Source organism: Coffea arabica, chromosome 4e (genome assembly GCF_036785885.1).
Source record: "Coffea arabica cultivar ET-39 chromosome 4e, Coffea Arabica ET-39 HiFi, whole genome shotgun sequence".
NCBI classification, from domain to species: domain Eukaryota; kingdom Viridiplantae; phylum Streptophyta; class Magnoliopsida; order Gentianales; family Rubiaceae; genus Coffea; species Coffea arabica.
In genome coordinates, this window is record NC_092317.1 from 20,139,509 (window position 1) to 20,163,542 (window position 24,034).

The 24,034-nt window shown below is 35.3% G+C and overlaps 1 protein-coding gene and 4 long non-coding RNA genes across 6 annotated transcripts; 3 read left to right on the top strand and 2 right to left on the bottom strand.

The window, feature by feature from the left end:
• Positions 1–2,399: 2,399 nt before the first annotated feature.
• On the top strand, positions 2,400–5,853 carry LOC140006083 (uncharacterized). Its single transcript, XR_011813686.1, has 2 exons — positions 2,400–2,939; positions 3,570–5,853. It is a non-coding gene; the product is annotated as an uncharacterized lncRNA (long non-coding RNA).
• Positions 5,854–6,442: 589 nt separating this feature from the next.
• On the top strand, positions 6,443–8,132 carry LOC140006084 (uncharacterized). Its single transcript, XR_011813687.1, has 2 exons — positions 6,443–6,693; positions 7,708–8,132. It is a non-coding gene; the product is annotated as an uncharacterized lncRNA (long non-coding RNA).
• A 3,832-nt stretch (positions 8,133–11,964) lies between these two features.
• LOC113741849 (COBRA-like protein 2) lies at positions 11,965–15,365 on the bottom strand. The gene is made up of 6 exons (XM_027269497.2): positions 15,109–15,365; positions 14,549–14,628; positions 13,573–14,029; positions 12,947–13,112; positions 12,571–12,851; positions 11,965–12,472 (listed from the first exon to the last, which is right to left on the bottom strand). Exons 1-6 carry the CDS (start codon positions 15,206–15,208, stop codon positions 12,180–12,182), a joined length of 1,377 nt encoding a protein of 458 aa, XP_027125298.1. The 5' UTR covers positions 15,209–15,365; the 3' UTR covers positions 11,965–12,179.
• Positions 12,469–14,408, top strand: LOC113741851 (uncharacterized). 2 transcript variants are annotated; one of them, XR_011813688.1, is made up of 4 exons: positions 12,469–12,620; positions 12,729–12,853; positions 12,956–13,124; positions 13,647–14,408. It is a non-coding gene; the product is annotated as an uncharacterized lncRNA (long non-coding RNA). The 2 variants fall into 2 exon arrangements; XR_003460737.2 differs by lacking the exon at positions 12,469–12,620 and having other exon boundaries at positions 12,716–12,853.
• Positions 15,366–19,378: 4,013 nt separating the features above from the next.
• LOC113741189 (uncharacterized) lies at positions 19,379–22,210 on the bottom strand. Its single transcript, XR_003460557.2, has 3 exons — positions 21,948–22,210; positions 20,379–20,456; positions 19,379–19,647 (listed from the first exon to the last, which is right to left on the bottom strand). It is a non-coding gene; the product is annotated as an uncharacterized lncRNA (long non-coding RNA).
• Between the last annotated feature and the right edge of the window lie 1,824 nt (positions 22,211–24,034).

Genomic DNA, 24,034 nt, shown 5'->3' on the forward strand with positions numbered 1-24,034 from the left:
CTGAAGTCTCTGGTGAGTGATGAGAAAAATGCAAACAAAGGCTGAAGTCTTTTGATTTCAAAATAGGGGCAATTTTGGAAAAATGCGATCTATGGTGCAATATCCTTGAAAGTCTTAAACTATCGTTTTCAAGCCAAATTACAAGCTAACAAAGTCCATCGTTGACTTATTCTTTCATGACAATCCAAAGTGAGGATCATGCTCATAAGAAATTCATCAAATCATTTGTGATCATAGGGGCATAACCCGTTTCCACATGTTTAGCTATCACTTCTGTCCATACGTTACAAGCCTAGAAAGCTTGTATGTTGACTAAGTTTTCTTGAAAATAAGGGTAACAAACTCTTTGCTTTCACTAAGATGTGACATTGAATGGATTACATACAACTGGGGCACAAAAATGAGACAAATTCTTATCTCCCATTTCCTTAGCCATTTCAAAAATAAAGTCACTTGATTGATTCTGAAAAGATGAGCCAACCAAAAGTGGTGACCCGTTACCCTAACACCAATGCTAAAAAGTGAGGAAGAAATCTTCTTGAATTTGGTGTTACTTCGAGGAATTCATCATGAAATTTCTGCATGAGTTCAAACTTGACGCTTAAAGTTTCTTCACATTGTTGTATATGTGCATTCTTTTCTAAATGGGCAAAAGTGCGGTTTTTCTTTGTTCAAATAAATGGGAAATCATCTAAACCAATTTTTGCAATCAAATGGGCCCAAACTGGGGCAAAATTTTTATTTGCAAAATTTTGCAAAATAAGCCCACACAGGGGCAAATATTTTTGTAAGTCCAATTGAGGATTTCGTCCAAGAATCAAAATAATGCATTTTTTTCAAATCAGTCACGCTCATTTGAGTGCACGTAAGCCCTGTGCAGGTATTCACAGTTGAAGTCGACGAAAAGCATCTGGCGATGTGGAAGGCCGATGCCGAAGAAAGAGGAGAAAGAAGGGAGAAGGGCCCTACACTGGGGCAAATTATTTGTGAAAAAGATTCTCTCGAAAAATCAGAAAAATTCAAAAATCAAAAAATCAAGTTCAAAATTTTGTTTCTTGGAAAATCAAATTTAATCTTTTGTATTTTGACGAATCAAATTCAATTTCTTCACCAATTGGATGGCAGGATTGGGTCTTATCCCACTGACCATTCTAAAAATCACGTTGGGCCTGGATTTCGTGCCGCCAACAGTTCAAATGTCAAGTTGGGCCTGAGTTTCGTGCCGCCAACAGTTCAAATGTCAAGTTGGGCCTGAGTTTCGTGCCGCCAACAGTTCAAATGTCACGTTGGGCCTGAGTTTCGTGCCGCCAACAGTTCAAATGTCAAGTTGGGCCTGAGTTTCGTGCCGCCAACAGTTCAAATGTCACGTTGGGCCTGACTAGGTGCCGCCAACATCACAAATGTCACGTTGGGCTTGGTTTTCGTGCCACCAACTTCACATCACCACGTTGGGCTTGGATTTAGTGCCACCAACATCACAAAAATCGAGTTGGGCCTGGATTTCGTGCCGCCAACATTCCAAACATCAAGTTGGGCCTGGATTTCGTGCCGCCAACATTCCAAACATCAAGTTGGGCCTGGATTTCGTGCCGCCAACATTCCAAATATCAAGTTGGGCCTGGATTTCGTGCCGCCAACATTCCAAATATCGAGTTGGGCCTGGTTTTTGTGCCGCCGACATTTCAAACATCAAGTTGGGCCTGGATTTCGTGCCGCCAACATTCCAAAAATTCTGTTGGGCCTGGATTTCGTGCCGCCAACTTCACAACATCCCGTTCTGTTCGGGTCTATCCCAATTTTAAATTTCTGTTCGGGTCTATCCCGTGGGTCTATCCCAATTTTAAATATTCTGTTCGAGTCTATCCCGTGGATCTATCCCAATTTTAAATTTCTGTTCGGGTCAGTCCCGATTTTAAATTTTCTGTTTGGGTCAATCCCATGTTAAATTTTGTCAAAGGGGTCAGTCCCCATTTCTAAAGCGTCCATCGTTCGAGACGCTCACTGCCGAATAACACAGGTAAGTATTTGGTGTCTATTTCTTTGTCTCAAGTTTTTCCAAAACTCAGACAAAGAGGGGCAAACTGTAGACACCAAATTTGTATTTTTAATTTAATTTCTATCATTTATTTTTTATTTATTTAATTGAGTTAGATTCTTCATTTTCATTTTTGTAAGATGTTAAAAGTAGCTTTAATTCTCTTAAAATTTGGTTTGAAAATTGTTAATTTATTTTTAATTGATTTTTGAAGAAAAATGAAAATGAAAAAGGAAGAAAATGTGTGGATAGGTGGAAGTGTGCATGTTGGACAAGTGTATAAAATAATCATTAGACAAGTGTCTAAGGAATTATAGGACAATTGTATAGAGGGGTAGGTGTCTTGGACACTTGTTGAGCTTAGGGAATTTTTGAAACAAAAAGGAAAAGAAAAACAGGGGAGAGGAGCTATCGGGCATGGAGGCAAGAAAAACAGAAAAAAACAAGGAAAAAACAGAGTGAAAGGGGAAAGGGGGCTCTCGGCAGGCAAAAAAAAGGAGAGAAACAGGCTTCAGGGGAAAAGGCAGAAAAAGAAAAGAACAGAGGGGGGGAAGCTACGGCTGAAACTAAGGAAAAACAGAGCAATGGAAAAGAAAGCAGAAAGCTACGGCTAAAAACGAAAAACACAGAGGGCTTAGCCTGGAGAAAGAGGGCAAGGCAATAGGGAGCAGCGGACGGATTGAAGAATGAAAAAAGAACAAAAAAGAAGGAAACAAAGGGGGGGGCCGCGGCAAGAAAACACAGAACCAGAGAGTGGCGGCGGAATTTCTGGGCGAAAGCAAAAGGGCGGCGGACGGAGCAAAAAGGGAAAGAACTGAGAACTGGGCTAAGTGGCGAGGAGCCGCCACCCCACCTCGTCGGAGTCCACCGCCATCGGCAAATTTTCGCCAAGAAAATATATGCGGTAAGAGATCCTTTTTCTTTGAAATTCATTTCCCTGTTCAAGTTCATTTCTTGAATTCCTTTGTGGATTGTCCACAATTTTGACCGAGCATGCTTTATGGATTGGTTGGGATATTCTGTTTTGTTTTCTGACAAATTTCTGGGTTAGTTATGCCTCAATTTGAGCAAAAATCTGATAGGATTTTAATGCCTATTTGTTGTTTGCTAAAATGCCTAAACCAAAATCTTGAACCAAAGTGAAGAGATTTTCAGCGTTTATATGTATACATACGGAGGAGACTCTAGCCAGTGGGTGTTTGTTAGTTGGGTCGATGAACATTTTATCATGTTGATTTTCATTCCTCCAAATGCATGGGGCGGAAATTCGTTTGTTTTTATGTTGCTCATTTGCTGTCTTCTATAGTCTCCCGATAGTTTGGATTCTCGCCCTCACTTCCCTCTCCCTATGAGCAAATTACCATTGAGTTTTATAAAGCTAAAACCTGGTCAAAAGTAGGAGGAAGCTTCCGTGCTTGTTGCAGCAATTTGCCAGAATTTACATGATCTGTTTTTCTGAATTTTCTTATTTAAACAAGGTTAAAAGAATGAAAAGAATTTTGGTGCTCGTTTTTTCACTTTGGTTCAAGTTCAGATGGTTCAGTCATGAGTTGCGTTTGAACAAAAGATTTGGCATTCAGAAACCCAGGAACCGCGGATTGCATTCGAAGGTTGCATGAAATTCTTCATAAAATTACAGTTTAACCCCCAGGTTTCCCCTTGATCCACTATGGCCCAAACAATTGACAAATCCATCAAATTGGCCCCTTTAACTTCTTTAATTGTTTCCATTGGGTCCTTATTTTGTTGTGATTGAACCTCTCAAGTTTCCCTCTTATTCTGACATAGCCCAAAGAATCGAAAAGTTGAATTCATTTCACTCTTTTAGATTGTAATCATCTTTTAATGTTTAAATAGTCCTTTGGATACATTAATTCTTAATGTTAGATTATAATTGTGGGTTAATAATTTTGTGGATTTGTTTATCTTGTTGAGTTTAGTGAAATAAGTGTTTTGGATTAAGGGGTTATTTTGTTTGGGCTCAAGGAAGTGGATTTGGTTTATTTTGTTGGGTTTCTGACTTGGGTTTAGGAAGATAGAGCCCAACACCTTTGGTTGGGTTTTAGAATTGGGTTTGTGATTAATTTAATTGGATCGTTCTTGGGATCAGAATATTAGACTAGCCCATTTGTTTTGCTTGGATTTCTGTTGGGCTAGGGAGGTTTTGGCCCAAATAAATAAATAAGATGGCCCATTTCCATTTGTTTTGGACTTCCGTGGGCTGGTAAGGGTTTTTGGCCCAAGAAATGAACAGAATAGCCCAGTAGCTTGATCCATTAAGAAATCAGAGAATGAATTTGCAAATCAGTCCTCGGACTTTTCCTTAACTGTACTGTGGCCCTGGATGTCTTCAATTTCTTTCAATTCGGTCCTTACTTTAATTGCAAATGAGTCCCTGAACTTTATTTTTCTTTAATTTTGACCCCAAGACTTTATTAATTTTTGCAATCAAGTCCTTTCTTCTTTTGACTTCTTAAATGTGGTTTGTTGACATGATTTAATTGATTCAAATTCATGTTTATGTTTTATCCTTTGTGATTATTTGTCAAATAAATTGGTACCTTGACCTTTTTATTGTTTTGAAGCTAATATCTCATTTACTCGATTTCCATTGCAAGGGAGGTAACTTCTATATTCTTGAGTTTATTTTTCCTACGTGCTTCTACGTGTTATGTGAATATGCATGTCTACTTTGCTTTCTTTGCCTTTCTTTAATTCCTTTCATTTTCTTCATTTACTTTTGCTTTTTATTTAAGTTATTCATTATGGGGTATGTGTACACCTCTTGGCTTGTAATAGTTAGGGATTTAATTATTTTATTCTTTTCCCCCTTTTAGATTGTAGTAGGGTTTCCCTAATGTAATAGATAGGGCTTGGAGGAGCATTCAATGGAGACCTGTCGAAGTCATGTGCCTAGCTAGCAAATGTAATAGTTAGGGTTTTAATTAGCTTATGTGGCTTGCATGCTTAGTTGCTATGTGTTAATTGCTTTATTAGGCTCTTGCATCTAGTCGAGCATGCTAAATGCTATGTGCTATGTGTTTACGAGTATTTTGGCATGTCTACCTGCTTTCATAGCCATGAATGAATGGAATGGATGAATGTACGTTTCCGCTAGTCCAACGCTAGTCGGAATTCATAGAATGGGCTAGTCCAACGCTAGACCCTTAGGGATTTCCCCTCATTTAGCATGTCATTTTGCTTGTTCACCACATATCATGCATTTTTCTTAGTTTTATCACTTGGCATGCTCCTTGAACCCCCTTTCCCTTCATTTTAGGATTTTTGCATATCATGATAGTTGTAGGGTCCATTTGCTTGAGGGTCCCCTTCCGATAAGGGAAACGAGCGAGTGTGGCTACTCGATAGCCTTAGCACGCTAGTTTTGCCTTCTAATCAAAGGGAAAATCAAGTCACGATTTAGGTCTCCCCGTCCCAATATGCATGAATTCCCTAGGCTCATGCATTCTCAATCCACTCTATCATTACACTTTCACTTTTGTCTCATTTGCACACATGCACCTTTTATCACCCTCACTTGCACACGAACACTTTTTTGTCTCCACTTGCACACGAACCCTTTTTATCTTCACTCGCACACGAGTACTTTCATCTACATTTGCACGCCTTCACTCTTATCTTATTACTTTTATCATTTTTCTCATTTCATACAAACTCACACTTTCACATGGCATGCATTCCACTCATTTTTCACGTCATTTAGGTTTAGGTGTGACCTCTCCAAGAGGATCATTATTGGGCTTCACAATTAATGTGATTGGCACCACTCAACCTTTGAAGAGAAATTTCCCCCAATTCCCCTAGGTCTAGGTTTTTGCATTCATGTAGACATATCCAATATGCGATACATACCATGGGTAGAAAAATTAGGAAAAATTGGTTTAAGTCACGCAACTAGCCTTGGCTAGGTCGAAGGGGTGCATTGGATTTTTATCCTTGCCTTCCCCTTTATCAAACGTGACCCCCGAACCTTTTTCTTTGGCTTACGTGGACTAGGAGTCGTTTTAAAAAGGGTTTTACTACTTTGTCTTTAAAAAAAACATTTTTTTTGGGTGACTTGGTACACCCCGAATCTATACCAAGTGGCGACTTCGTTTTCATATTTAAAAAACCCTTTTTAAATTTCATTTGGCCAAACCGTCGCTTTCCAAAGTCCCATGGCCTTTTACTTTTCATGTTGCACACGTTCACACCACACTTCACACACATAACAATTCAATCAAAAAGTGGGGCGCGACACTCGACATAATAATTAATTAATATATTATAAATAATTAAATTATTCGTTTAAGTTGATTATTTGCAATATTTATGATCATAACCAGCTTTCTTCTAATATTAGTGAAGGGTGAATGAGTCATTTCCCTAGGTAAAAAAAAAATAGAATTAGCATAAAAAGAAATGAGAGATGAAATCTTCCCCCTTCATTTCCTCTTCTTCTTCGTTCGAGCTACGAGCAGATTGAACCCTTTTTTGAGTGAGCTCCATCCAACGAGCTTCACTGGTTGAGCTCTGCTCGAATCTCGTTTCCACGGCCACTGCTTGGCTTCACTGCTTCATCGGCGACCTGCGACTGACACGAAGCAGCAGATTGCAGAAATTGGGGAGATAGAGGACTGGAGGTTGCAGCTAAAAATGTGAAGTAACGGCACCTTCATTCTACAAATTGAGATATTTAATATATATTTCTGTAGCAAATATGTGAATTGTTAGTTTAATATTTCTGATTTAGGTAAAATTTGTTAAGCCTGAAACCCGAACACCTAAAATTGGGGGGCGCAACCGTACAGGGCCTAGAGGCCTTAGTGGACTTTCTGAGCATAGAGGAGAGCTCGGTAGCTGAGTCTGACTTTTTTTTCGTGGTGGGGGGGGGGGGGGGGGGGGGGGGGGGAGGAGTGGGAGGTAAGAACCAGCCAAGAAAATGCAGGGTAGCTCAATTCCTTGGACAAGTGATTCAGTTGTCGGCACACCAGGGGCTAGAGTAGGGGAGCATCTCTATTAAATGACTAGCTGTGAAGTTTGGTTCTTTGGTTATTTCTTCAGTCAAATTCAAGTTGACCTTGATTTATATTTATATAACTGTTAAGTATCATGTTTGTCAGAAGGAACTAAATGCTTCTAAGTCTTGTCCATTTGCTTCAATTTTTCTTTATAATTTGCTGCACTCTTGTTTATGTTTTGATGAAATAATGATGAGGTTGAGAGCAGGTTCTTGCTTATGTATATTGCTGAAAATATGAATCTGGACCATGGCCACTGAGTTTCTTGTTGCGTGCGTTTTTGGAATCTGCACTGTTGTTTATGTTTTGATGAAATGATGATGAGGTTGACAATACGTTCTTACTTGTGTATATTGCTGAAAATAGGAATCTGGATTATGGCCCTTTCTGTATAGTGCTATTTTGATCAAATGAGGGTCTTCAAAATGCCCCACTTTCTTCTTTTTTTTTTGATCAAAGGATGATGAGATTGAGTCTCGACTTTGCTATTTTCGTGGAATCTGGATCTTGGTCTCGAGTCTTGACTTTGCTATTTTCATTAGCTTGAGTTGTTTCTGTTTCCTTATAGTCATGATTTTATGATGTTGGATTGCTGAACAGTCTTGAGTCTTGTTTCTCTTTCCTTACGGTCTCTCTTGGACTGCTGGACAGCTTCCTTACAGCCACAGAAGTGTTTGACCTGCTGAAATCTCCTTAATGTTCAAGATGCTAGAGCTGCAGTGGACTTTGATAGGCCATGTTATCTGATAGGTCAATGTTTAGTGCAAATTAGTGCTGCTGCTGGGCTTCATATTCTCGGAAATCGTTTGTCGAGCTTGAGTACTTTAGCTCGATATTGAGCTTGCCAAGTTCTCGAGCTCCATCAAGTTGAGCTCGAGCCCTCCCACTACTTCGAGTCGAGCTCGAGTACTGCTTTTGAGCATCAAGTTTGAGCTCAAGTATGGCGATACTCGAGTTCGACTCAACCGATATCACTCCTACTTATATGGCTGTTCCAAACTAAAAAAGAAAACATTATATAATATTGAGTCCAATGGTTAATAAGATGAATAAAATATATGATAATGCCAATCTCATCTGTTGAATTCAATTTTTGAAAAAAGATAACGTCATCCAAGCGAAAGAAAACATTCACAGATGATTTATTGCTCACAACTTCATTAGTTAGAATGATATTGCTGACATGAAGGGTGACGAAATGATATGCAAATATCATTCAGTTTTCACTAGATGATTTCCTTTTCTCATTGACAACAAAAAATGTGTATATAGATGTATATCTCTACTCTACACAGAAATCAAATCGAACAGAATTCTCCACAAAGTTCGAGACTGTTATTCAACAACTGTAAAACCGTGACAAATATGAATAATAGATAATTACTTCTTTCATTAACACAAAGAAACCTTGACAAAACCTTTTCTGCTACGAGACGGTTGGAAGCCACAGATATTGTACATAAAACGCTTTCAGCATGTTATGGTTAAAACCAATCAGGCTAAATTACGACCAACTGTAGGAATGGTGGAAGTGCATTTTTGAACCAACCAACTACCATTATCTCCTACCACATTCTATTACTAAATTCATAATCAAACTAGTTTTGTACCCATTCGGTGAATGGGAATTGCCTAAAAATAATAAATTATTTAGTATAGTTCATAAAAATATTTTCATAAAATACAAACTTATTGTATAATCTATTATAACCTTTCGTAAATACATTGTTATTAAAAAATAGTCTTATAATGTATATTTAAACACCTAATTCAGTGATTAATAATTTGAAATGCAAAAAAAAAAAAATCGACAATATGATGACATTCAAAAACTTGAAAATAGGGAAGATCAAATCTTGGCTGATCTTCTGTAAACAAAAGAATGGCCAACCCGTTACCAAAACATCAATTTTGGTACTTAATATAAATGACTTAAAGGTTAGTGTGAAAAGAAAAGAAGCCGAGTGAAATATTAATAAAAGATAATAATTCAGAATCAATCAAGTCACAGGAACATAGCAACCTTCTAAATCTAATCATGGCTAATAGAAACCAAAACGAAAACATAAGATGTATTTTGCTATTAAGTCAAAAATATAAAAAATCTAAATAGTCTGATGTATATTGCATGACGTGAACTGCTGTATGACAATAAACTTGATGCCTTGCCATTTATGTAATCAATGACACCTTCTTGTTCTTTAGAAGCTTTCTATCAAAGTCTAAAAAAAAAAAACATTGAAAACTGCGCAAAATTTTTTTAACCCCAGAAACCCAGAAAATAAAAAAAATTAATACGTTGTTGAAGACAATTAATAAATTGTCAAAGGCAATTAAAAAATCGTGTGAAAACACATAGTTTAAAATGCCACTTCTAAATCACTAACCAAAAAAGCAATATGTGTTCTACTTAAATTGAAGAGTGAATCCATAAATTGAAATAACAATTAATTACAAAAACCTTGCCAGAAATAAAAACCAAACTGTAACTTTTGAAGAGTTAGAAAATTCAAATTCAATGACCTAGTTATGAAAAAGGTGTAGGAAATTATAGACCACATACAGCGAGCACAAACAAAGTCCAAATGCGGTCCTTGCATTGAAAGGAATAAAAACGAAATTCCAAATCCGGTCCTTGCATTGAAAAAAAAATTTCCAAAAACATTGTGGAAAAGTGTAAACATCTGCACTGCTTGGTAAAGTGATAAGTAATAGATCAATAACCATATATATGAGTAAAAATGTAGAGTATCTTCGATAGCGATAATCTGATAAAGATAATCTAATATTTGAATTGATATTTCGAACTTTTGAGTTGAAGATGAGAGAGAGTTAAAAACATAATTCAAAATTATTTATACTAATCCCCTGAAAATTTAGACTTGACGATTAGGGTTAAGGGAAAAAACGTGAGAGAATGGAAGAGATAATTATGGAAGGATTATCTAGAATTGTAAAGTCAAGAGAAAAAAGAGAGATAGAATAGCGTAGGTTATTAGGAGGTTAACTCATAGAGCGCGTTGCACCTACTTGCTATGTCGATAAGTCACGTAGGAAAGAGATAAACTAAAAGGATAAGGATGAGAATAAGACTTTATTATATACATATATATATATATATGATTTATTAAGAATCCTATTAGGAAACTACTTGCCGTCTCATTAAGCCACGTAGGAAAGCGAAAACATGAAGGGATAAGAATGAGAATACGACTTTATTATATATATATATATGATTTCATCTTCTTGTAGGCTCACAAAAGCAAAATAATCAGGTATGGACTGCAGTTACTCATAGCCAAAAAGTTCCAGGAAGAAAAAGGATTGACTCTGGAATAGATCACACAAAGTCACCAACCCTTAAAACAAGGAAAAATAGACATAGAATAATAAATCAAAAACAACAAAAGAATGATGATATAGTTAGAATCCTCGAGGCAATGAAAGCTAGCAATGATTTGCAGGAGGATCAGAAAGGAGAAGCCACGAGCACACGTTACTCAAGAAAGCTCAATTTTCCTTTCTAATCGATTTTTTTTTCAATATATGTGGGCTTTTGAAATATCAATCTCTGCAACTATTAACGACTTTGATATATGAAAATAATTGTCCACTTAATCATCCATTTATTTCACGATTTTGCTTTTGCTCACGATGGCATTTTAATTTCATATGTTGAAGTTAATCATAATTCAGACACATGCGAAGCACCAGGTGCACTTTCTAGTAGAAGCTAAATGTCGAAAAATTGCATCTATGCTTCATGAGATCAAGTACGGTACAACCATGCCAACATTAGGATGAAATATTTTAAAGCCGCATATCTTAATATGAATCCAATGTATCATTCATGGACAAAGTATTTGAAAGTTGACTTTGACTTTCTGCAAGATAATGGTGGCGAGGAATGGCAATGGGGCGGCCCACTGCTTTCCCCCGCGCCCACCCCGTCCCCTGTTTCCTCTGCGGGTGCTCCTATGGGGTGAATAAAAATTTGCCATTTAATTTTATTGTAGTTAAATTTTAACAAATAATTAAGTACTAAAATATCAATACATTATCAAATCATTATACATTGTAATTTCACAATTGAAATTCATAAAAATAATCAAACAAAAATTATTTGAATACAATCCAACATGATGAAACAAATAAAATTAAAGTAGTCAAATTTTTACTTTTGAAATAAATACAATGACTAAGTCATTATTGTATTTTTTTTTTTGAGAAAAAATGTGTTATTGTGTAATGTGTAATTAGGAATTTAGTATAAATATATTAGTAAATTTAGTATAAGTAATTAATAATTTCTATTAGTAGACATGTATAATTATTAGTATTATTAATAATATCTATTATATTATATATACTAATATACATTATATAATAATTATAACTGATAATATCATTATTATAAGTTTGTAACTAATTAAATTAAATAGTATATATACATACAAATATAAATAATATTCTAGCTGCCATCCCTAATGATGGCTAAAAGTGAAATTCAGACATCATGTACCTCCACTACTAACCAAATCGGCAATGTTCTCACTAAAACAATATCTTTCACACGACAAGTTGATGGTTTTTTTTTTTAAATGGGAAACCCCACAACTTGCAAGGATGTGACGAGTATTAGATTAATTAGTTAAAGTCTGAATTAATCTGTTGTAACAATTAGAACTAGATAGTCTCTTTGTAATAACTTGTGCATATTTTTGTACTTTTAAATATACAGTTATGTAAATGGAAAGTTTCCTTGTTCTCCATTTCATGTGTTTAGAAACTACTCAGCCGGAATAACGGTAATTAGAATAACGGTAATTAGATTAGCTGACAGTTTTGTTTGGAAATTCCTGCTTTCATGACTACATGCATTTCTAGGGATATATGACGATAATGCCATTAATAATGAAAGCATGTGTAAGCAAAACTTTGAAGTGGCTATCCAGCCTAATGCTGCCAACAAAAAGTAGTAGCTCGGAGTTTAGCAATGGACAGTTGGACACATTGGGCCCTTCTACCAGAATGCAGCTATAGAAAAATTCTCTTGACTGTCGAGAACATTTGAGGGTGTAAGCATGAGGGAGGGAATAAAACTCCTCATACTGACTTGTTACTTAGGGGGCACTAAAAAATATGAGTAAAAGTGACAGGATTGGTAATTTCAGGAGGCCAAGCAAAGATGCTATTCCAGAACTACTACCATTTGGCAGGTTTGGATATTGATCTGGAGGTGGCATCACACAGACGTCACCATTAAAATAAATCCTCTGAGGGAAAGCCCATCCCTTGTCGAAGGTGAAAGACTTGCCCTTCCTAAATAGAAGCTCTGATTGCACAAATCCATCGGGTCCAGCTTGCATAAGCCAGTCGTTGTAGTATTTGATTCCCCATAGCATTGCCGTATCATCTGAAAAGGGGAATGGTTCAATGATCAAATATATTGTAGGATGATAGAAGATAAGTTAGCGTGTTGCAAAACTTCAGACTTGTTCTCTAGTTGCTTACTTATCAAACCGTAAGGTATTATTGGCTTATAATTAAAGCTGAAAGTCTCGGTAAGATGATTAAAATTGGGATGCTGAACGACAAGATTCCACTGTGTATAATTCATTTTGTAATTGAAATTTGTGATTGTGATCTTCACCCTCCAGTACTCTTTGTAGTTTTGCTTGACATGCCAGTGGACTCGGATTGGACACATGTGGCTAGTGCAGTGAACAACCGGTGTATAACTATTGATCTTGCTCGGAATGGCAAGAGCTGAAGCCAGATAAGAAGAAACCGATCTGTAAGATAGATGAAGAAGTAGAGTTTGGTCATGATTATACACTATATCATGTTATTTTGTCAAGTGACTGATCGAATACTGTTCCCGTCTTACCCAACACAGGTTCCTGCTGCAGGTTGAGGTACCTTGTTTTGACAACCACAAGTGCAAGCAGGGCAGTTGACAATCGTTTCACTATAGAAGGAGGAGAGCGAGACACAGCAAGTCGGAGTCTTTTGGGCTAGGAATTGTGAATATGTGCAACTTACCTGCCATGACACTGCAGAAAAGAGTACGAATTAACTGACAAAATGCACTTCAAATATTCTGTATCTAGAAACTTCTTTGTCGATAACTTTGAATAATCTGATCAGATTTTTTTCTATTTAGAGTCCTTGACTGGATTTGACATTGTGCTTAGTCTGTTGATCATTGCATATGTCTTGTAAAGAAAGTATTCAATAGGTCTAAATCCTTCCCAAGTACAGTGAAATGAAGAAACAAATTAGAAAGTACTACTAGTCATTTTTCTGCAATTATTTGAAATCTTAACCTCTTTGGATTGCATTTTTGTAAAGAACTTTTAAAAGAATATGACTTTACCACTTTCTTGAGGATAGTATACAATTAATCACAAAAAGTTTATTGGTAACTGGTGAGGGTGTTCAAAAAACTATCCCAAAAATTGCAAACCAAACAGAGTTTCTGGAAGAAGATTAGAGCTAGCAAATAAAACTTACTCAAAGCTTGGGTGACCCTCCTCCTGTCTGGTGTCTTGAATTTGCTTGGTTTGACAAATTGAGTTGGTCCGCAGGTATATCCAGGGCCTGGTGTTTTCAGGGTAAAGTCCTTTGGTGCTCTCACCGTTTTATTAGATGTCCCAGCTTGACCAACCGTGAGTTGAAATGAGGAGAGTGCATTGGCAGGGTCCTGAACCCAAGAGCTTAAAACACCACCTCTGCAGCAGTTTGCCATCCGCTGGGTATATGGGGCTGCTGGTAGTAGATCAACAACTGTGGGTTTCTTCTTGCAACAGTGAGGAATGTCGCCTTTGAATTTTGAACAATCTCCTTGCTCTACTGTTTGACCGCCCAACATGCTCCATATTACCTCACTTTTAGCCCATGTCCATCCTAATTTCCATCCTGGAGCTTCAATGTGCCGATACTTCTGGAAGTTCAAAATGCTCAAAGTGGCCTGCAAATTTGAAGAGAATTAATCAAAGATCCTTCATTTTTCTCAACTGTTGAAGAACAACCACCATATGACATTATACTTCCAATCTGAAGAGCTGTCAGTTTCGCGAATAAATTTCATAGAACAAAATATCATTCTGCAGTAGATTGGGTCTCTAGCATAGAAGAATATCTTCAGTATTCAAGAAATATTGACAGCAAAGGACAAAACAATCTTAATTTTCTTTTTGTCTGTGTAATATGTAATTCTTGTCCTCTCTGCATCATATTGACAATAGTTTCTCACTGTTTTGTTCATATATGAGAATCCAGAGAGGATATATATAAGCTACGAACAAATTGAATTTGCTAAATCAATAACATGTACCATTCTTTTAGTATTACAGTATCTATTACAATTCAGTAATTTCATTTTTGACTCAACTTTGATTGACCAGAGCATAGGCTTCTTAGGAATAGGAAACGTGGGAAAGGAGAGGAGCGGATAACCGATTTCTTAGAAGTTTCATGTGCTACTCACTATGTAACCATCTGAAGTCCAGCTCATAATATCCCATTTGATTGTAATATTGCCACTGGGATCAAGAGCATCATATGCATCTGCAACATGCAAAAATTGTCATATTATCAGTTAGGCAAGTGCTAGTGTACTTTAAACCTGTCTCCTCAGACTTGTGGTTCGAACCAAAAGACAAGAGAAAGGCTAATAACCTAGTTGCTTTATAGTATAATGCTCAGGTAAACAAACTCTTGAAGCTTGAATAAGTTGAAACTAATCAAGTCCATTGAAGGAAAGAATTTAGCTGCCTACAAATCCTCCAAAGCACCATCCTTCTTTCTGATCCAAGTCCTGCAGCCATATGCATTTCTGAACTTCTCACAATATTGTCTTCTAAGTTCCCAGACTAGATTATTCAGTTTCATTTTCAACTTTTCTAGATGCCCTTTAGCAATATAAACCAATTGCCAGTAAGTGCACTTAGTCCAAACTCTGAGAGTATGACAGCGCTAGGTATCCAAGAGTGCAAAAAAGTTTCACTATAAAAATGGATTAGGACATGAGATGACAAAGGGACTAACCTGTTGAGGAAAAGCTCATAACACAAAGCAAAGCTAGTAGTGAAATGCGACAGCTCAACTCAGTAAGTGATCCTATATTGAACTTTATGGACAACTCCATTTCTTACAAGTTAAAATTGTGAACTTTTCAATTTTCCAGCAGGTGACAGAGCAAAATATTGTGTAACAACTAACAAGTGTTGGAGAAAGGGCATGCAGAAATAGGCAGCAATAGACTCAGGTGAAAAATGTGTGGGTGCAGCTGGCTTTCTGTTGCCCACACTGCTGGTGTGTTTGGACTTTGGATCAAAATGGACTTTATAGACCCCAACTTACTTAGTATGATTGCCATTTACTACTCATTAGCAATTCATATAGCTTGATGCGCAAATTCTCTTGTCAATTATTATGGAGTAATCGCTAAGATATTGAGAAGGGATAATTTCAGAAACCTCCCTTGAGGTTTTAACTATTTCACTGAACTCCCTTCAATTTTCGAAAATTACACTAACATCTCTTGAAATTAATTATCTTATAACATTTAGACACAATCAATAATTAAAAAGCGATATTAAGAGAGAAAGATAACATGATTCCACTATTGCTCCTTATCTACTACATTATGTAGTTAATTTAATACCTAACCAAACATTAAAGAAAAACACTAACATGTGCTATTTCTCATTCGAGATCAAATCACATATAACATCAAAAAATAGTATATCATTCTATATTTTTTACTTAATGGAAGGTCCAAATTACTCTTTTTAATTACATACTATTCTCGAATATGATCAATAATAAATAATCAAAAGAATTTGCTGTTGAAGCATTATAGAGAGCAAATTTTAACATCATAAATATCCTTGTCAACATATTAAGATTGGTTGCTAAGATTATTATGGTATTAAAGTTCACTCATTGTAATGTTTTGGTTATAGATTTTTGATTATTTGTTGTTGATCATATTTTGACAATGAGTCTATAATTGAAAAAGGTAATTTGGATCTTACATTAAAAGAAATATATAGAATGATATACTATTTCTTTTATATTATATGTGATTTGAGCCTGATGATAAACAACAAATTCTAATATTTTTGTTAATGTGTGGACTGGTATTAGATTATAATAGATGAGAAACAATGGTAGAATTAGTTTATCTTTTCTCTCCTAATATCATTTTTTAATTATTGGTTAAACTTAAATGTTACAAGATAATAAACCTTAAAGGAAGTTAGTATAATTTTTAAAGCCTCAAAGGAGACCAGTGAAATAGTCAGAAATCTCATGGAGAAATCTCAGGGAGGTTTCTAGTATTGTCCCTATAAAGAATTGAATCGAATGATCAAGTTGCATCCCAAAATCTACAAAGTGCTGTTAGATATGAGGGCGGCAAATTGTTTGCCTTATGGTGAGTTTTTCATGTCATTTTACAGGTGAGCCTGCTGCTATAAAGCACGAAAGAGTTTACATCTTTTAATTAAGTGAAAAAATATGCGTATAAAACGAAAAAAAAACCACAATAAATCTGTCAATGGTTAAAGTTTTTCAGGTCCAAATTAAACTAAATAGTCAAGGGGTGCATAGTACCATGAATTGTGTCATTGCCTTCAAAATTCATGGTGAAAGATATATGGTAATGAACCAAGTGAAATAAAGCATGTACTACTTTGATACATAAGAAATAAGTGTATCTAATCAGGCATGACAAAAATATAAGAAGTAAGCAAAACAACTCATCCTAAAAACTGATATACTTTTGAAGCCTTTTTTTTTTTGAAGGACTTTTGAAGCCACATCTTCATCATTTACGAAAATAATCAATGGTTTGGATGTTTGATTATCAAGGTGAGGTGTAGAGCAGTGATGTATTGCACATTAATCCCATTTGTCAATCTGATGATTGTTTCTTGACTTAGAAGGTTTAATGTCATTTTGCCCTTTTTTTGGTTTAAGAAAACTAGGTGAATGAACTGATGGCTAGTCAACGTGGATTATCAGCTAAAAGGCAAAATCACCAAATTTCATTTGTATTCTGCAATGGATCTATATACAGTGAAATCCCTCAAAATATGAGACTGCGGTTTATTAAAGTAGCACGGATTAGACAGCTAGATAGCATCTCACAGATCCGATCAGAGAATGATAAAATAAAAAAAAATTAAAAGCTAGTTACATACCACAATATTTTAGTATTGTATTTGGATTTAAAGTCCCAGGTTTGCTCTCTGGTAGGCGTGTCAATTTTGATTTCTGGATCAGGTTTTTACAAGTCTAAATTGGGGCTCTATTGAAAAACATTAGATAAAGACCTGGATCTGGCTCTCAATTGGGCTCAAATCATTATAGACAAAGTTTGGCCTTTTGAATTTATTTGCTTCGGGAACAAACTTGGTCCAAATTCAAAATCTTCTTACTCTTATATGTATGTATGTATGTATGTAAATGTAAATGTATATGTATATGTATATATATATATATACATATATGTATGTATGTATGTATTTAGTACATTGATCGTTTTCTTAAACGTAGTATTGTATCAAACCCAAGTTTTTAATTGAACAAACCGAATTTTTTTACACTTAATTTGAGAATCGTTTTAATTGAATCTTTCAATTTGTTTTGGTACACAACAAAGTCTCTTCTAGGATTTCTAATGAGAGTATTCACCTTTCCTAGGGATGGCAATGGGGCGGGTCCCCGGCGGGCACCCGCCCCGCGGGGGACTACCGGGGCGGGGCTTGGGGCGGGGGTGGGGGGAAAAAATTCCCCCCCGTTTAGAAACGGGGCGGGGGACGGGGGTATATTCCCCCGCCCCAACCCCCGCCCCGTCCCCCGTTTAAAATTTAAAAAATATATATATACATAATTATATATATAATGATATTATCAATTATATTACTAATTATACATGTTTATTAATAAAAATTATTAACTATTTATACTAATTTTATTAATACATTTATATTAAATTTCTAACTACACTTAATACAATAACATTTTTTTCCAAAAAAGCATAATAACAATTTAGTGAATGTATTTGTATCAAAAGTGAAAATTTGATTATTTTAGTTATACTTTTTTATCATATTAGATTGTATTTAAATAACTTTTGTTTAATTATTTTTATGAGTTTCAATTGTAAAGTTACGATGAATAATAATTTGATGATATGTTGATATTTTAGTACTTGATTATTTGTTCAAATTTAATTATAATAAATTATATAATAAATTTTTTTTAACCCCCGCGGATGCCCCCGCGGGGGATGCGGGGCGGGGCGGGGGAAGTCGAAGCGGGGGATGGGGTTAACTAATAGGCAATGGGGCGGGGGACGGGGGAAGGATCCCCCGCCCCACCCCCGCCCCATTGCCATCCCTAACCTTTCCTATAGCTTTATAATAAGAGTTTTCTTCTCTTTTAGAGTAAACTACCAAGAATTTTCTTTTAATTTGTGTTTTTCTTCGTTAAATCTTAGTTTTTTCATATCTATTTATCAGATGTGGAAATTCTGATGTCTATATTGTCAAGTCTCAACCAGATTTTTGAACAAGAAGTAGTTAAATAGTAAATCTAGCGTTGAAGACATGCACAGACATTCTCCTTTTCTCTCTCTCTGTTTTTTTTGGATAAAAAGTGAATTTTATTAACAAAATTGTTGAAAATCGTTCATACAATTTGATTTCCATCATAAAAATCTCTACTATTGGAATGATAAACCTGCATTAGAAATAACAAATATGCAATTTAACAGATAAAAAAATATGAAAAATATATCTGAAAAAGTTTTTTAATGAGATAAATCATTGTAGCTCTCTTGTATACATGTTGCAATCTTCAAATCCGCTAAGCAATTGTTTTAAATTCTAATAATGATCATAACGTCCATCAATATAGACCCAAAATTAAAAAAATCATATTTGAAATAGATTCAAATTTAATAACAAAATGAGAAAAGACTATACAAAAATCTCATTAGAAAATCCTTAGAGAACAAAAAATTCTCATTGGGAACCTCTAAGAGAAATAGAAGACTCTCACTAAGGAATTCCGTCTATTTGAGTGCCTAGGTCATAGTGGTCACCAAGATCTTTGGAGTTATTTTTTTAAGCTCTTGGAGGTAAGGTATAGCCCCCCTCCTTGTATTTCTGTGACAGCCCCACCTCCCCCTAAGGCGAATCAAAGGGCTCGGCGGACCGTCTACCCAACTCTCGCCGGGACTCACTACAGTCCTCAAATAAAATACATCAATCACATCCAATAACATAGGGTACAACCTCAAGAATAAACGAAATAACATTTTTCAAACTTAGAACGAGATAAGATACATTACAAATCTCAAGTAAGGGTATCATTCCCCGAATAAGACAAAAGTCCTCAGTTCTCAAATAATTACATCAAATACTTATCAAGTGAATCGAATTCAAATTATATATGAGATATCCCTTCAGGCACTAATAACTCAATACAAGCGCTTTCTTTGGCCTCGATCCCTGTGGGGAAAAATTATTTTTGGGGGTCACTAATTAAGCCTCAGAACTTCCACTTCCAAACCTGTTAAGGAAAACAAATTGGGGTGAGCTAACGCTCAGTGAGGCCAAGGGAAAAACATACAAGCATGCGAGCAAAGACACAATATAAAGCAATAACTCAAGTAACAAGTAACTGCGAAACATTAAGCAAGTAGGGAATTTGATCACAATAAAAGGATACGGGAGCTCTCAGGAGCTAATCCACGCGCGATCCAAGCTCAGGTAGTTGACCCTCCGTCAACTTTCACAGTTATCCATGTAGAACTCCACTTACTACCTCCAGCCACCATGACACCCTCTTGGATCCGTAACCAAACAAGCATGTAGGTGGTATCACTTAACAAGTATACCTAGCAAGACCCCTTATTTGGATCAAGCTATAACACTTCCCAAGATTCACCAAGTTTCTCGACCAATCCCTTGCTGGCTCGAGTTACAAGGCTAGCCAATGGGTTGGGGCGTCCCCCCCCATTCACTTTTAGGTCGATGAGACAAAGCTCCAATCGACAAGATTTGATCATAGCATTGAGACGGGATGAGCGGTACCTCCTACCCTAAAAGGGCATGATACATTCTGCCTCTCAATGCTCACGAAAAACACTTTCATTTGCATTCACATGTAACACGTATCACTTATCAAGCAAGCAATTTCATGAAAGAGAGGACAAGGGCGATAAAGTACGCCCTAACCTCATTAACTAGCAAGTACAAGAATCATTTCATTTAAACACTTCACATGCACTTGATACTCACCAAGTATCAAAAGTCAAAGTTTGAGAAATTAGCTCTAAGACGCTTCGCCGGGAGTTCCCTCGAAGTCCTCTTGAGATCCTGAAAGTATGCAATAATGCATTGTATCTCAAATTCTAGGCCATACAGTATTCGTGTAAAGAAAAGAAATAGTCAATTTTGACTCCAAAATTCAAGTTTCCAAAGTATTTTAGTTCATAAGGAACCGATTTTCAAATGAGGTCTCAAGTGATAGGTGAACTCAAGTTCACCATGAAAATAGGTTTGAAATGCTCTAAGAGTTCTAAAAATGTAACCTAGGCCCTTAAAAGAACATTTAGGTCCAAATTGGAAATTTTCACTTTTCGAGTCATTCTTGGAAATATCAGTCCGAAAGTTCGGAAAGTCTAAAAATGGCAAATTTTACACCGTCAAAAACTTCATTTGAAGCATAACAACTTTGTAGAAGGTCACTTTCCAAGAATCAAATCAGAAACAAGTCAATTTCTCCAAGAAAGTTTACTATTCATTGAAGATAGGTCAAAACAGTCCAAGTTTTTCCAATAATTTTGGAATTTCACTAAAAATCATAGAATCAAAACCAGCCTTTAAAATTTGATATGCATGTAAAGTACCAATCCAGGTTTCAAATGAAAAAAACAGAACTCGATTCCGATGTTCCTAGCTCAAGAAATAAAAAGTTGAAGTTCGCTAAAATTCCTGGACTGTTGGCCTTTCCAGAAATTTTCCAGATTTAATGCACTTCGCTAATTAGGCCGTATCTTACTCGATTCTCAGTGATATTGAAAATGGTTGGTGGTGTTAGAAACTAGGTTCACAAGGATATATTTATGTAGAAGAAATCATTTCCAAAATCCAGACATAAGCGGATCAAAATCAAGCAACAAAATGGATTTTCTGGACAGTCTCGGATGAACAGTAATAAACAGACAGCCAACTTTCAAAACTCGCCACGAATCGCTCAGGACGAACTAGAAAATGATCTTGGTACTGTTTTAAAGCTCTAAGAGTCTACTTTCAAATGCCGCAAACGGTACTCAATTTCGATCAACGAGCAAAACGTTATAGATACACAAATGTTGCTGGTCAGAAAATTCTGGAGCTTGTTCCAGTTTTGCTTCTTTACTTGTAACTCAAAATTTAACCAACCATTTGGGTTGATTTTTGGTAGACAACCACAATACACATAGCACAACATATCTACACCAATTTGGAAGCTCAATTAACACCAGAAAATTTTCGAAATTACAGGGCAGCAGCAAACAAGAAAGTCGGGCAGCAAGTCAGAAATTTCAGACAGTACCTTTTCCAAATTTCTAACTTTCTTCCAACTTCATTCCATCAATCATTCTATATACATGCAACATAGCACAATATCAGCAACCACAACATGTTAATTCATCACATCAGCCACCAATAAACATCCTCAAACCCTCGAGCATGTCATGGAATTTCAAGAACATAATTACTCAACCAATCAATCCAAATTCTACCATAGGTTGCAAACCCATGCTACCTTTGCTCCATTTGAGCTATAATTTTGCAAGATTGAAGTGTGGGTGAGTGAGTTACCTCAAGAACTTAGTTGGACAGCTTTAGGGCAGAAATCTTGACCGAAATTCTTCCAAGAAAACCGATGAACAGCCCCCTCTTCCAAGCTAGGATCAAAGCCCTCTAATGGATGATGAAATTTGGAAGTGGATTGAAGTAATTTTGTAAGGATTTTGGCTAGATTTTTCTTCCCTTTTCTTCTTCCTATTTTCGGCCAAACAGAGGGAGTGAAGAGAGGCGAGAGAGTGAAATTAGATTTTGTAACGAAAGTGGAGAGAATTGGTGACTTAATGGTTAAGTCTAAGTGTCAACTCATGCTAGGTCCGTTTAGGGTTTTCGCGTGTCCAATTTTCGCGCTCGTTTGCAACTTTTGTGCACTAAACCTCTGAGGTAATTTCCCTAGTACATTAATAGTACATTACTAGTAGTCTAATATCATGTTCTTAAAATCTCCAATTAATCAAATTAATGTGCCTATCGGGGCCTTTTAGGCACGCGCGCGTATAAAGGTCAAACTTAAGGGTTTTCTCGTTTGAACTTGGAAATTCGACTTATTCGATTCTAAAACTCTAAAATATGATAATCCAAGTATATATATATATATATAACAATAAAAAAATCACGATAAGCAATTCATCTTGAATAAATTTGGGCATTAAAATAATATGCGCGTAAAGTACCAATCGGTAAAATTTATTTTCGAGAAATTCATGTACTTTAGTTTTTTTTTTTTGGGTAACTCGAGTACGAAATATTTTTAAAATGACCAATTTAACAATATTTTGAAATAATAAAATTATGGGTCACAATTTCTCCTTTTCTTCATTATTAATAAATTTGGGTGGAAACCCTTAAAAAAAGTAAAAATGAAATTCGTGGGAGAAAGATCATGATGGTAGAGAAAAAAATATTAAGTAGAGAGAAGTCAGAGAAGAGAAAAAGTAGAACGCTTTTTCTTTTTCTTTTTAAGTAGTTGATTGTTGCATGGATGTTCGTTGGATTCAAAGCGATTAATATCAATTTAGAATATATTAAAGTTCCAAAACATAATTTTGTTAATTTTTGAAATTTGGTGTTTCTATAGATCTTTATATTTTCCATTTTTATGGTGTATTTAATGCATTTTCTATCATTAATGCATATCTCATGAATGAAATTATGATCTTATATAGAAAAAATCATTCTAGTTAACATGACAAACTTCTTAAATAGTAGTTATGTTCTAAATGTATTTCATACTTTCTTTTAATTCTTCATCTATTTTTAGTCTCAAATTACACTTGAATGATCAAAACTGTCCATTTTACATACTTTAGTCTATATTTGAATTGTTTGAGCAAATGATAAGGATAACAATTTAGCTAAGTGCCCAAAATTATATTAAACTTGTGGCAAATGGGATGTGCACATTAAAAAATAATTATATTTATAATAAAAGAGTAGAAATAGTTAGAAATCTAATTTTAAAAATTTGAAAATTTAAAATAAAAATAGAAGAAGTTATTGAAATTTAATAGCTACGAACAATTTGTTTGGGGTGGTTATAGGTGGCAAACAAATCTAGGGGTGAGCAAATTTGGTACGTACCGGATTCATACCCGAATTCAAATTCAATTTGGTAATTTGAAATCGGGTATTTGGTAATTTGGTACAAAAGCGGTATTTACCGAATTTACCAAATTCTAATATGGTATGAAATTGGTAATAAGATTATGAATTTGATAATAACCGATTTCGAATTCAAATTTGGTAAAATGAAATAGGGTACCATATTATCGCATTCGAATATCAAATTAGTTTATAAAATTATATAATATCTAGATAAATGCCATTTAGTATTAGTATATACTACTAATATATTATTATATCATATAGGTAAATGCTATTAATAATAGTTACTATATGATATTATCATGTATTTATGATAATAAAATATATAATGATGTACAATATACTATTTTAGTATTTGTTAATTGTTATATGATTATAATAATACAAATATACAACAATACATAACATAACTTTAATACTTATTATTTTATACATGACTTGAATTAGATAATAATTAATAAGTAGAGGTATAATACTAAATATTAAACAATAAACAT

Bases quoted from the DNA above. Each gene is read 5' to 3' on its own strand.
- LOC113741849 (XM_027269497.2), bottom strand. From the start codon at position 15,208: ATGGAGTTGTCCATAAAGTTCAATATAGGATCACTTACTGAGTTGAGC. The intron at 14,629-15,108 runs GTTAGTCCCTTT...TGCATGTTGCAG, and splicing joins TATGAGCTTTTCCTCAACAG to ATGCATATGATGCTCTTGAT. The intron at 13,113-13,572 runs GTAAGTTTTATT...TCTTTTCTGCAG, and splicing joins GAGGGTCACCCAAGCTTTGA to TGTCATGGCAGGTAAGTTGC.